Source organism: Echiichthys vipera (assembly GCF_963691815.1).
Source record: "Echiichthys vipera genome assembly, chromosome: 5".
NCBI classification, from domain to species: domain Eukaryota; kingdom Metazoa; phylum Chordata; class Actinopteri; order Perciformes; family Trachinidae; genus Echiichthys; species Echiichthys vipera.
Window position 1 is genome coordinate 12920309 of NC_139830.1, and position 14594 is coordinate 12934902.

At 40.1% G+C, this 14594-nt stretch overlaps 2 protein-coding genes and 1 long non-coding RNA gene across 4 annotated transcripts; 1 reads left to right on the plus strand and 2 right to left on the minus strand.

The window, feature by feature from the left end:
- The first annotated feature begins 370 nt into the window (after positions 1 to 370).
- Positions 371 to 9705, plus strand: nlrc3l (NLR family, CARD domain containing 3-like). 2 transcript variants are annotated; one of them, XM_083913437.1, is made up of 12 exons: positions 371 to 673; positions 1611 to 1805; positions 2733 to 2825; positions 3082 to 3244; positions 3547 to 3694; positions 4025 to 4117; positions 5485 to 5837; positions 5927 to 6136; positions 6267 to 6442; positions 6629 to 6902; positions 7372 to 7587; positions 8425 to 9705. In XM_083913437.1, exons 1-12 carry the CDS (start codon positions 648 to 650, stop codon positions 8818 to 8820), a joined length of 2343 nt encoding a protein of 780 aa, XP_083769563.1. In that variant the 5' UTR covers positions 371 to 647; the 3' UTR covers positions 8821 to 9705. The 2 variants fall into 2 exon arrangements, with proteins under 2 accessions (XP_083769563.1, XP_083769564.1); XM_083913438.1 differs by having other exon boundaries at positions 8468 to 8742.
- A 150-nt stretch (positions 9706 to 9855) lies between these two features.
- LOC310947405 (uncharacterized protein) lies at positions 9856 to 12989 on the minus strand (the record flags this gene model as incomplete). Its single annotated transcript, XM_083914195.1, has 7 exons — positions 9856 to 10550; positions 10738 to 11097; positions 11529 to 11591; positions 11732 to 11791; positions 11932 to 11979; positions 12724 to 12802; positions 12924 to 12989. The coding sequence occupies 7 exons, from the start codon at positions 12987 to 12989 to the stop codon at positions 10528 to 10530; spliced, it is 699 nt and encodes a 232-aa protein (XP_083770321.1). The 3' UTR covers positions 9856 to 10527.
- A 173-nt stretch (positions 12990 to 13162) lies between these two features.
- Positions 13163 to 14391, minus strand: LOC310947031. Its single transcript, XR_014593198.1, has 3 exons — positions 14360 to 14391; positions 13937 to 13993; positions 13163 to 13367 (listed from the first exon to the last, which is right to left on the minus strand). It is a non-coding gene; the product is annotated as an uncharacterized lncRNA (long non-coding RNA).
- Between the last annotated feature and the right edge of the window lie 203 nt (positions 14392 to 14594).

Below are 14594 nucleotides of genomic sequence, written 5' to 3' on the forward strand. Positions count from 1 at the left end.
ATGTACATGCCTCTACTAGTAATTATAATCTGATAATATAATATTCTGCATAATGAATACTTTTACTTTTTGTACTTTACATTTTGATGCTAGTACTTTTGCACTTTGACTTGTAACAGACTATTTCTGCAGTGTGACAGTACTTCATCTCCACTGCTGGTGTCAGGAGTATTTCGATGTATCATTCGTGCATTCTTGTTCCGACTGCTTATAGATGTTTATCAGTTGTGAATGTTTGACAATTATTTAAAGATTAGGCTTTTATTTCGAAGTGTTCCGGAAGTCGTTCGTCTGCTGATGACGAATCAACATCCGGCGAAAACGAAAGTTAGAACGAAGAGGAAACAAGTTTAAATGGATGATACGACCTAATGGTTTATAGTTTATTTTAATCGCTACGAGACGTTGTTTACTAACGCGTTCACGCATTAATAAACAAACCATGTTACCTTCAGTTTTACGTTAATGTTGTAGCGTGACACTAACGGCTGAGGCTCATTAACGTCATCTACAGAAACGCTTAAAAGGTGTTTACATATTCCTGCACGGTAATGTAAAAGTTATCGTCATAAGGAGGACTTCGTGTACACAAGCTGACGTTAGTTACATTCACTCCACAGCTGAAGTGTGAGGCCGGTGTTAGAAACATGGACCCGGACACTGAAGTTGAAAGGTGGGTGTTGTCGCTGTAGCTTTTCGGTAACTGAAATGAGTTCACCTGCCATCTTTAATCCTTTAGTCACTTTTACACATTTTACACACGTAACTGTACTTTTTAAACCCTCTGCTAAATGATTCATATTTTTTTCCCCAAATTGTTTATTAATTTACATAATGTATTTATTAAAATTTGCTTCAGGAGCCATATTAACTAACCACGGGTGTAGGTATGTTTAAGTATGTGTAACTGTGTAACTGCTCCTTTATCACATCCATGTAGCCTACACCAGAGACCTTCAACAGGGGGGGCTCGGTTCCTGCAGGGGGTCCACCAAATTGTTTGATAACCTTCTCATCGTTTTTTTTTCCTTCAAAAAATACGTCTGAAAATATTCATTAAGATGAATACAACGTATTATTAGCAAAGATAATTTTGTGAAAATAAAATACATACATTTACACAACCTTGGTCATAGGCTGATTGGCATATAGTCACTAAGGTAGTCATGCACATACAATTGAGTTGAATGATGATGACGTTACGTTTAACATAAATATATGATTAAATATATGAATATGTTAATGACGATCATTGTAATATGTTAGTATAGTCTGCACCATAGAAAGCTGTGTATAGAGGCTTTAGGACACACTAGCGGTTAGGCCCTGTTTAATATGCAACTGGATTTATTACAATATTTGTAGTAGGGGGTCCCTGCTTCGTCTCTCTTGCAGCTAAGGGGTCTTTTGCCTAAAAAGTGGTGAAGACCTCTTGCCTATGCATAGTTAGTCAACTCATTCATGGGCAAAATGTCTATGTAATTTATTATCTCACTGACTTATCGTATTGTATCCTATTACAATATTACATCCCATTAATAACATATTGGACTAATTTTAAACAGCATCATATCCACTTGTATACTTACACCCTCCTTTCATTTCCTCAGAGTCTTTAGGCAGGAGAATGACAGTGACAGTGAGGAGGAGAAGAAGAAGTGGAAGAGGCCACCCTCCAGCTATGGTTCCATGAAGAGTGACAGTGATGTGATGGAGGAGGAGGGAAATGAAGTAGATGGTGCAGAAGCCTTCCCTCCTCCGTTCCCTGTGGTACTACCTGAATCAAAGGCTAATGTGGAGACAGGGTACTGTGTCTTGGTTTTATATGCAGGCATTATGCCAATGTTTCCGTGTTTTGGCCACAGCTGACTTCACATAACTGCCTACTTTACTTTTGCTGTCATCTGTACCCTGGAAAAGTTTTACTCAACAGCTGAAACATGGTACTGGGGGTTTCTTTACTTAATCAAAGATATACTATTATCAGCTACTTTTACTGAACAGTGAAATATTAGCACCCAACATTACCCGTATGCACTGATCTAGTAGAGTTGCTTAGCTGCCAGGGTCTTTTCGTTGTGCCCAGACCCCCGTTGTCTGCTAATGAAAATGTGAAGACAGTTCATATTCAGTATATCAGGGTTTTTCAGGTTTCACTACTGTGAAATACAGTGTCAAATCAGGCAGCATCACAAACTGATGCCAATATTGTACGATGACTATTTTTTTGTAAAAGCCATAGACTGTATACATTATTAAAATAGTCATTTTGACAGCACCCATAGGTTTATGAAAAGCCAAAATGAAGTGGGAAGCTCCCAGAGGCTCTGTCCGTCACCATCTTACCCTACCTGACACTGCTTAACTCCTGGCCAATCCAAAAGCGGCCACCCCTTAATTTTACATATCTTTCCCTGCTCAATGCTCCAATAACTCCACTATCTCTTTACATAGCAATTATTTGTTTGCTGCTATATTTTTGTTCTCAATATCAAGTCCAGCTCCTTTAAACCTTAATATAAACATAGCAAAACTAACTATAAAGACTTAGCACTTCTGCGTTGGCTTCTTTTTCCAGCCCCAGATGCTTCTTGGGGAAACAGAGGTTTGGTCCTTTTATTTGTGCTCCACCGGGTCATATTTTGATGGGAGAGATTGCTTTCAGTGACTAAGAAATTATCTATAGTCAACCTGGTCTCACCTGGTGGATGTTGTCCCTAATTTTCTGCCAGATTGCAGATGATGCAGTCAGAGTCTCCATCGACCCTCTACACCATGACCACGCAGCAGACCAGACCACCGGGAGGGCTCGTCATTGAAACCAGGTGGACACACACACACACAAACACACACACACACACACACACACACACACACACACACACACACACACACACACACACACACACACACACACACACACACACACACACACACACACACACACACATACATGCATACATATAATTAAACTATAAAACTTGACAATGTGAAGCAAGTCACAGTGCAACAACACATCATGGTGACCCTTGGATGATATTTGCAGTGCTTTTTCTTACCTTTCTTCCTGTTGTCTCCCAGGTCTTCTGATCTGGGGGATTTTTCAGAAGAAGATGTAGAAGATGCAGATGAAGTTTTGGTCGCTGATTCCCCAGAGCCACCTGAGCCTATTGAACCAGAGGATGCAATGCAGACTGATGAGGGGAGACTACACCCAGAGCAGGACCTGCCCCATATATTCAAGGTTGGTGTATCACAGTGGGTCTACAGTGCCTATTATAAATATTTATATAACTATTATATTAGATAAGATATTTTGCTTTCTTAACAAAAGTTGTTGTTTTTGTCTCAGGACTTTGTTTGACCTTATGATGTTTGTTTGATTGTGATACATACCAATAAGGTACATTTCTCTATTGATGTCTGGCTGTATTCGTTAAAAAGGAAGTTAATCCCCATTCCCTTTAAAATGGCCCAAGGGTTTCCACCTCATTCCTGCGGGACAACGTTAACTTTTGTTTTTTATACCTTTCTCTTTTTCTGCAGAGTATCCAGAGTGCTCTTACAGATTTCACGTGGGAAGAGCTATTAAAATATAAGACTTGGTTTAACCAGTGGGAATCAAGCATAACCCTGCAACAGGTGATGGAGGGAGACCTTCTTGATTTTGTGGATAGGATCCTGGAGATACTTGGTAAGAAAACACAGCTAGAGTAAATGCATTGTGAATGGTACAATTATACCTCAAAGTGAAACACATGTTGACTGTTTTGATGGCAGCTTTTTGAAGAGAATGTAGCTGGAGATTTGATAGGAAGTGAGCGAGAGAGAGAAAGAGAGAGAGAGGGGGCAACTTGCCGCTGCGGCGAGGACTTTTAGCCTCTGTATATGGGGCGCCTGCTACAACCTCTGAGCCACCGGGTGCCCCGATTTGAAATCTAGCAGCTGGAATTTAGTAATGATACAGCCATGTGAGTACATAGTGACCGACATACTGTAAGTGATTGCTTCCTTTTTTTTGCAGGACAGAAGCGTGCCCTACTGCATACAATAAGTACCCTTGAAAATGTCAACAAGAAAGCAGAGGCAGATGAACTACGGAATAAGTGCAAGAGAGGCAAGTAAAAATACGGGTGAAATTTGTTTGTTCCGAGATATTTTAAGTGAATCTGAATGTTGTGACAGATGTTGTGGTTTAGCTTGCTAGGAAAGGGGCTAAAATGCTCCAAAAGTTAGGCTTAATTTTGGCGAAGGGAAAACAGGCATGGCCATTTTCAAAGGGGTCCCTTGACCTCCGACCTCTTAATGAAAATGGGTGCTATGGGGGCCCGTGAGTCCCTAAACAGTCTAAGAATTGCATAAATCACTCGTCAGATGGCTTGTTACACAGAACCATCTGAGAAGCCGTCATTACAAACTGATCAGGAAAAAGGACACTTTCAAAACCTATCTAGCAGGTGATTGGATGAACCATCTGTCTCTCAAACTCACTGAATTCAATCAGCAGAAGAGAGAAAACATCTGTCGAGAAAAGCCTTCTGTGCCTTTCTCATCTCTCAATAAAGAAAAACTCCCCAGTTCTACTGAAATTGATGCTATTGCGGCATCTATGCTAACCTCTTGTCGTCCCCCCACTCCTCCCTCAACTGTTAGCAGCTCCTCACACGCTAATTGGCCACTTAGAGCCTGACAAGATGGATTTTTGTGTGACATTTGAACGTCATTTTCCTGTGATCTCGTGTTATCACGAGTAATTGGCTGCTGGGCAAGGTAAATGTTTTCCCCAAAAAATGTTGTTCTTGCAGAAATCCCCAAATATCGAGAGTTTTTTAAAATATAAATCACAGCCTGAATTTTCTATGGCTGTTCCTCAATGTCTGGTGCCTTTAATGTAGTATTTTGGAGGGATTTTTCACCATTTTAAAATACATTTTCGAGTGTTAACAAATGCTTAAACTGTGCATCAAATTTGTGTGACAAATGGTATAAACCGAAGAATTACTGCAACAACTTATTAGACATGAGTGAGCAAGTGAATGGCCATCATACTGTACATCCCTATTTTAATATTCTACGCCTTTTGAGGCACTTTTACAGGTTACTTGAGTCATTAATTATTTTTTATCTATGACTTATGGCGAGAAAACCTTGACATGCTGTGCAAGCTGCATCTCAAATTAATCTTCAGGGTCCCAGCTTTCAGATGATGTACACCACTTCTATGTGGCATCTACTGTTAATCTATCTCCCCTATCCCCTGAACTTCACCTGTCCCCCAACCCCAACTCTCTTAAAAAAAAGGGGTTAACCGAACATACTGTAGACTGCTGTTTTAAATTCATATAATACTTTACCTTTTTTTTTATTTGATTGTACACAGTTCCTCTTTGACAACGTTTAACGCTTACCAATTGTTTCTTGCTTTAATAATCGCAAACCTCATGTTGTTTTCTTACTTTCCTCTTTATTTTTCTCCACCACCAGCATTGATGCGTTTTCATCTGCAGCTTGACATGATCAGAAAATACCAAGTCATCCGTGAGGGGGTCGTTCGAGCCGGAAAGCAGAATCTTCTAGAGCATGTCTACGTTGAGCCCCAGATTTCCACCTGCGGTTACGGAGGAATTGACCCCACGCATGAGTTCCGAGCCCACCCACCGTCACCTCTCCAGGTCCCCGGTGCTGACACCTTCGTTGGCGTGAACAATCTGTTCCGACAACGGAAGGATAATGGCGAACTGGTGAGGACGGTGTTGACCACTGGAATTCCGGGAATCGGCATGTCTGTCTCTGTGGGGAAGTTTTCTCTGGATTGGGCAGAACTCAAAGCAAATAAGGTAAACCAACAAATAAAAACTTTGAAAAGTTTTTGATTTTTGACTTGTTTTTCGTGACTGACACCATTTTCCTGTCCATGTTTGCTCAGGATCTGCAGTTTATCTTCACCCTTTCATTCCGAACTTTCTGGTACCTACGAACCAAAAAAGACCCTCTTTCAAAAACAATGTCCATCATGGAAATCATCGAATATTATCATCATGACTGCAAAGGCATGACATACCTGGAGGAAGAGGACTGTAAATTTCTCATCATAATGGACTCATTTGATTGTTACCAAGCACCACTGGACTGGGAGGTATACCTTATGGCAGACAGCAACAATTAAAAAAAAAATCTCTACAGGAATTGTCAGTTTTGAACCTACAAATGGCCAAAAATGGATATATTTGTTTATTCATCTATTTTTTTTTTTTTTATCTCTTCAGAATGCTCCAGTAATAAATGACAATTACACCCAAGCACATCCTGACGTACTGATTGTAAATATCATCCGAGGTACTGTGCTTCGTGGTGCCCGCGTCTGGATCCTGGGGAGACGGGCGGCAGTCTCACAGATACCCTCTGAATTCATAGATGTTGTCACAGAAATACAAGGCTTTAGGTGTGTTTAAATGTACTGTGTGTCTGTTTTGCGTGCATCAGTGAATTGTTTTACTGTATTTTCTGCCGTTTTAGCATTGTGTGTCTACTAAGTGTAAATGTCATCCTGTAAATACGCTTATGTAGTCATACCAGCAGAATTGAATAAGTTATATTCATTTTAAGCCCCCCTCCTTTTTTTTTCCAGTGATGGGATGAAAGATCAATTCATGACCATACGCTATAGCAATGCAGAGCAAGCAGCGAAGATCCTGGCACATTCAAAGCGCCTACCGTCACTCCGTATTCTTGCTCGGCAACCTTTTGTTAGCTGGATGGCGGCCACAGTGTTTGAGCGCTGCTACCGTTATCAGGGCTACGGGGTGCACCCCCCCAGGCTGACGCCGTTCTACATCAACATCATGATTGTCCAGACCAACCGCAGGCTGCAGTTCTACTATGGAAAGCAGGACAATGACCTGGTGCGTTTGTTTGTCTGCGTCTTGTATTGTTTAAGTATGTCATATTTCCCAGCAACTTAATTCTTGATCGCCACGCAAGTTTCTTTACACTAGTAAGTACACTAAAAGGCTGTGGAGCCACACATTTTTTGCAACAACCTTTCCTTAACTATAATTTATTATTTTATTTAGTACTTAAATGCATTTTTCCCAAGCAGATATTTCCTAATGTATAGTTTAATATTAATTTGGGAGATACAATATCATGAACACCATCTGATAAAACTGATCTGATATTAATAGTTTTCTATATTTGTGAAACTGCATGTGATATTGTGTCCCCCTTTACATTGCAACATTTTACAAAACCCCAAAAATGGAGCTTAACTGATCTAATTGTTCAAAAAGACAAGAGAGACATTTTTCAAGAAAAGCTAATAAACAGCTTCAGCATCATAATTTGTCACTCTGATGTCCCCTGTCCACTCAGAAATGGTCCAGTGATGAAAAGACCCTGCTGACAAAGATGGGGAAGATGGCCTTTAAGATGCTGGAGAAGAATACCAGCCTGTTCCTCGAAGAGGACGTGAAGGAGTACGGTCTGAAGTTGAAGGAGGTGGTGGTGTTTTCCGGCCTCTGCACTGAGCTCCCCTCTGCAGCCTCCGATGGGAAGAGGACGTTCTGCTTTGTACACTTCAGCTTGCAGGTAAAACTCTTTCTATCTCACAGTTCTTGCCTCTCAATATTCCGGGAAACATTTTTTCACACTGCTGTACTGTAATTATAATATGCTGAAAACCATTTACGTTTCAGTTATCATTTTACTTTGTGTTTTTCAAGGCAGTCAACTCACACGCTAACGTCAAGGGAGGTTTTATATAATGTTTAAAAGTTGTCCCAAATTATAATTGATTAGATTAATGTATGTATACACCAAGATGAGTAATATAAAACATATTTCAACTTCCGATCAATAAAATAAAAGAGCTAAATTTTGAAATACCAAGGCAAGTTCATTTACATATAGTAGCACATTTTAGCAAGTGGGCAATTCAAAGTGCTTTGCATAAAACATTAAAGAGAAATTACCAACAATGTGTAACAGTCATCAAAGAAGCTTCACTCAACATACTGAAAAAAGGGGACTAGGATTGCCTCCACACAGCTCTCACAGACTGTTCACCAAAATGTGAAATACCAGACGGAGCGACTATAAAAGAAACAACAGAAAAAAAAAATTAGTTTGCCGCTATATTAATGATCTGAATGTTGAGTACAGCTCATTTAAAGAGAATAGAAAAATAAAAACAAGCTAAAATACATTAAGACAGATATAAAATATGTTAGTAAAAGTCCAGTGTAAGAAATTCTGTCCGTTTCCACTTTAATAAAAGGCAGCATCAAACAGAAAAGCCTTCAGCCTCAATTTTAAAGAACTGACAGTTTGAAATCCAACAAGCAGAGACATGCCCTTAGGCTTCCTGGCCACCAGGGTATCTGAAGGATTCACCATAAAAATCACCCCACGTCTTCTCTCCTCCAGGAGTTCATGGCTGCTTTGTACGTCTTCACGATGTTTCACACAGAAACCAAGAACGTTCTGGAGTCTGCGTTGCCGCAGAAGCGCAAGATCTTCTCATCCAAGGATCCGACCAAATCAGCAGCAGGCCTGGTCCAGTGCGCCGTCGCACAAACCCTCGACTTCCCGCTAGGCCACTACGACTTGTTCCTTCGCTTTCTGTGTGGCCTGCTTTCCCCGGACTGCCACGACAATCAGCTGCGCGGGTTTCTCTTCAGCCATAACACACCGAAGGTGGGTGGGCTGGATGAGGCGCAGCGGCGGCTGGAGCAGGCGATACAGGCTGCTGAAGAAAACAACATCGATCGGGTGGAAAACTTAAAGGAGTGCCTTAGAGAAATGACCCAGAAGGACGAGTGAGTTGGGGTTAGATTGCATCGCTTTATATGGACATGATGGACGATGAATATTTGATAAGTTAAATTTCGTCATAAAATTCAAGAGTGATTGAAGTGTGTTTTCAATACACTGAAAACACACCAGAACTTAAAGTGACAAGTCTGGGTCAGTTTAGCTTTGTGTATTTCTTACAATAGTTGTGGGTTTGATTAGCAAAATCAAAGAGTTTGTGTCACTAATGACAAATGAAAATGTTCAATGCATTCCAGTGCAGTGGAGTTTATGCAATACTACATAATGTCTGGCATGTCCTGTGCGTATATATCCAGGTAAAAACAAAACACACCGTTCTACTAGATTGTAGGAGACAATGTCTTTGGCCGCATATGTGCTTTTATCTCATCTCATCTCATCTTCATCCGCTTATCCGGGGTCGGGTCGCGGGGGCAGCAGCTCTAGCAGGGGACCCCAAACTTCCCTTTCAGGGGCCACATTAACCAGCTCTAACTGGGGGATCCCGAGGCGTTCCCAGGCCAGTGTGGATATATAATCTCTCCCCCTAGTCCTGGGTCTTCCCCGAGGCCTCCTCCCAGCTGGACGTGCCTGGAACACCTCCCTAGGGAGGCGCCCAGGGGGCATCCTTACTAGATGCCCGAACCACCTCAACTGGCTCCTTTCAACGCTAAGGAGCAGCGGCTCTACTCAGAGTTCCTCACGGATGGCTGAACTTCTCACCCTATCTCTATAGGAGACTCCAGCCACCCTCCTGAGAAAACCCATTTCGGCCGTTTGTACCCGCAACCTCGTTCTTTCTGTCATGACCCAGCTTTCATGACCATGTGCTTTTAATTAATTACTCACACTGTCCTTCTGGCCGGGGCCAAAACCGTTTTTTCAGCTAAAGCCTAGTACCTTTAAGCAGTGTGAGTGCACCCGTTCCGCGCATAACTGCGGGCTGGGGCGCGGGGGGAGAGGGAGGGGGAACAAGTACCCTAAAGCCCGGGTCGCGGTACGGAAGGACAGTGTGAGTACGCGAGTGAGTAATGGGTTCTTTTGTTTACCTCTGCGACATTTTATCAATACAAAATAGATTTTCTGATGCTGGATCTTTTAGCATTTATGTGTACATTTGTTTATCAATTAGGTTTTCCTGTCACCACCTTATACTGAGGGACTGTGGAAAAGGTAAACTCGAGCAACTTGGATTTTCACTGAGACACTGAACTGATTTATCTGAAGGCTTTATAATTCCAGGTAGATACAATACACTGTGAAGGTGAAACAAGATGTTTTCTAATCATCAGTCATCCTCGACACTGGATTTTTATTGGGTGTTGAAGTTGTTGCTACCATGATTATTAAACATGTATAAACCAAAATACGAAGTGAAATGGGTGAGAGAATACATGTTTTTATTGGATAACTATTAATGAACAAGAACCTGCATTACATTACTCAAAATATTGGATTTACAGGGAAGGAAAGTAAATCAGTCATTTATTAGAAAGAGGATACATGTGTAATAAAAAGTGAATGCAAAAAAATCAGTACCCCAAAACCAATATTCAATGCAAATTAATATCAAGAGGAATAGAGGAATGACTCCTGTAGTTTCTAGGACCCCATGTAGTCTTGCATCTGGAGCTGACTCGAACTAAGCGGATGCATGCGGTCTCGCGGCCGACATGGGGACCCCCATTCTCATACGGTTGTTGTTGACTTGGTCGTCTAACATAGCTGCCTCTTTGAATCTGCAGGTCATAAAAGAGACAGTTCATTTCAAACTGAAAGTTGATTTCAAACAGTTTTCAGGTGATACACCTGTGTCTGCAGTAGTGACACAATTATGGCAAGGCCTTTCATTCAAACTAGGAAATACATTTTTTTATGTAAATCTCATGCGACATGAATGGACATTGAACAAAACATCAGGTTAACCTCTGCAGATGAAAGGTAGCTCATCATGGCAGTCGGCGTCCAGCCACTTGAATTCTTTTCTAACCGGGATGATCTTTCCACAGTGGTGGTTTAAGGGGTCGACAAAAGTGCTGTTCCACCGAGTTTCGCTTCCAACTTCTTTCCCCGAAACCCACAGCCAGGGGACGTTTATGCCAAAGATGGACCGTTCCAGGCCGATCCACACTCCATCCTGCAAGCCGGTCTTATTTTGCAGTAGAGAGGTCACTGCATCCTGCACTGTGTCGTTGGTGATTTCAACCAAGTCGTATTTTTTTTTGCGGCAGTACTGCAGGGCATCAATCCAACTTTTCTTTTCCTTGTGGAACTGGAGTCCTGCATCTTCATGCAAAAATGAGATGCGAGAGTTTGTGCATGTCAAAACCAGGGCTGCCGTCAGAGATTTTGGACCCCAAGGAGGAATATAATCTAGGGCCCCCATAGATCACTCATGTGGGCTGCACTGTAACAAACCACACCTGCAAAACCCATTAGAGGACCCCAAATAAATATCTTTGTAGTACCCAGCATACAGCTAACACTAAAATCTCCTGTGATGGAGTAGACTGTTGTCTGTAGCATACAATGACTGACTTAGAACACTGAGCAGACCTTGTACTTATGTATACTCATACTATAATTGTGTACATGGTATACTTTTTATAAATGTATATGTATGTATGTACATATATTATATATATATATATATATATATATATATATATATATATATACACACACACATGTGTATGTGTGTGCGTGCGTCTGCTTACCTTCTTCGGCTGGGTTTTGGCTAGAACATTTGGAGTCTAATGATTTTTGCGCTGTAGTTGCACCTGCATGATGACGGCAGAACTGGTTATTGATAACAGTAAAACAGCTTTATTGTAAAACAGCTGTTTTTCCAAAAACATGCAAACCCAAAGACTGTTAACAAAAGCAACCCACAATCAGTAAAACCAGGTATACTGCTCACCTTCTTCAGTTTGTTGGCTAGAACTTGGGGAGTCTGATGATTGTTGTACTGTAGTTGCACCTGCATGATGAAGGCAGAACTGGTTATTGATTACAGTAAAACAGCTTTATTGTAAAACAGCCGTTTTTCCAAAAACATGCAAACCCAAAGACTGTTAACAAAAGCAACCCACAATCAGTAAAACCAGGTATACTACTCACCTTCTACAGTTTCCTGGCTAGAACTTGGGGAGTCTGATGATTGTTGTGCTGTAGTTGCATATACATGATGAAGGCAGAACTGGTTATTGATAACAGTAAAACAGCTTTATTGTAAAACAGCCGTTTTTCCAAAAACATGCAAACCCAAAGACTTAACAAAAGAAACCCACAATAAGTAAAACCAGGTATACTACTCACCTTCTTCAGTTTGTTGGCTAGAACTTTGGGAGTCTGATGATTGTTGCGCTGTAGTTTCACATACATGATGAAGGCAGAACTGGTTATTGATAACAGTAAAACAGCTTTATTGTAAAACAGCCGTTTTTCCAAAAACATGCAAACCCAAAGACTTAACAAAAGAAACCCACAATCAGTAAAACCAGGTATACTACTCACCTTCTTCAGTTTGTTGGCTAGAACTTTGGGAGTCTGATGATTGTTGCGCTGTAGTTTCACATACATGATGAAGGCAGAACTGGTTATTGATAACAGTAAAACAGCTTTATTGTAAAACAGCCGTTTTTCAGAAAACATGCAAACCCAAAGACTTAACAAAAGAAACCCACAATCAGTAAAACCAGGTATACTACTCACCTTCTACAGTTTGTTGGCTAGAACTTTGGGAGTCTGATGATTGTTGTGCTGTAGTTTCACATACATGATGAAGGCAGAACTGGTTATTGATTGCAGTAAAACAGCTTTATTGTAAAACAGCCGTTTTTCCAAAAACATGCAAACCCAAAGACTTAACAAAAGAAACCCACAATCAGTAAAACCAGGTATACTACTCACCTTCTTCAGTTTGTTGGCTAGAACTTTGGGAGTCTGATGATTGTTGTGCTGTAGTTTCACATACATGATGAAGGCAGAACTGGTTATTGATTGCAGTAAAACAGCTTTATTGTAAAACAGCAGTTTTTCCAAAAACATGCAAACCCAAAGACTGTTAACAAAAGAAACCCACAATCAGTAAAAACAGGTATACTACTCACCTTCTTCAGTTTGTTGGCTAGAACTTTGGGAGTCTGATGATTGTTGTGCTGTAGTTTCACATACATGATGAAGGCAGAACTGGTTATTGATTACAGTAAAACAGCTTTATTGTAAAACAGCCGTTTTTCCAAAAACATGCAAACCCAAAGACTTAACAAAAGAAACCCACAATAAGTAAAACCAGGTATACTACTCACCTTCTACAGTTTCCTGGCTAGAACTTTGGGAGTCTGATGATTGTTGCGCTGTAGTTGCACATGCATGATGAAGGCAGAACTGGTTATTGATTGCAGTAAAACAGCTTTATTGTAAAACAGCAGTTTTTCCAAAAACATGCAAACCCAAAGACTTAACAAAAGAAACCCACAATAAGTAAAACCAGTTATACTACTCACCTTCTACAGTTTCCTGGCTAGAACTTTGGGAGTCTGATGATTGTTGCGCTGTAGTTGCACATGCATGATGAAGGCAGAACTGGTTATTGATTGCAATTCAGCTTATTAAACAAAATGTAATGACTAAGAATATTTTAAGTGGATAATGTTGATCTATGGAATGCATTTAAGTGAAATCAAAGCACCGGAGTGATATTATTATACCGACTGGCAGAATATTCTTAACAAAATGCACTGCACATCCCCACAACTTCTGTTTCTCAGTTCCTTTTAGTCTTCCACACACCCTACAACAGCTCGAAAGTAGAGTAGTAAAGTAGTAGACCCGAAGAGCCAAATATAGAATTTGGATCAATATAATGAAATCAACCTTGGGTAAGTAGATGCTTTATGAGTGTCTAGTTTTGGCAGAAATCTTAATTATTTACATTGTCAATGACTCACTACTATTTTTTAAATTAGATTTTTTTGCTATTTTCTATTAAAAAAGTTTAGTGTTAGGCACAGCATATTTTAAACCCAGCTGCAATGTATACATTAATACATGTATTTATTCATAACAACAATAAAACAATGAGCAATATTAACAGTGATGTAACATAAAGACAAATAATTACCCATATGGATGTAAATACACAGCAGCAGTGATAGATGGATGAAGTGTGCCATGGCCTCTAAAAGTTTACAAATTGAGGAGAAAAGTACACAACACACCTTAGATGCAGATAACTAATTTCACCTATACATAAGGATTTTCAATTGTCATATTTACACATGCAGCAATACAGTAGTTGATGACGTAATATACAACATGTTGAAGTAAAATGATTCAAGTTTGAATGTGACACCTTTCATTTTACACCTGATGTGAAAAAAACTGTATATAACACACTTATTAAACTATTCTGTTCATGAACAACTTTTAAAATCAAATCAACAAAGTATTTAAATACATTTACTTGTATTAAGTAGTTCTGCATTATTTAAATACCAAAATGCACCATCTTGTGTTATTGCGGTCTGAATTCTTTAAAACTCACCCAATAAATGAGGACTTGTTGCTTTCCAAAGTGTGTCAAAAGAACGGTATGGAAAAGTGAACAGGAGTCTTCTTAGTGCATCACTTTATAGAGCTGTTTACCTGCCTTTGACCAAAGAAACACACCCACATTGGTTAGCTCATTTGTTTTTATATTACACCTGAAGGCCCATGTGTATACAGTGCAACTTAAAATTCAGTATGCTTGTCTGTCAATTGATTATTAAGAAGGTAAC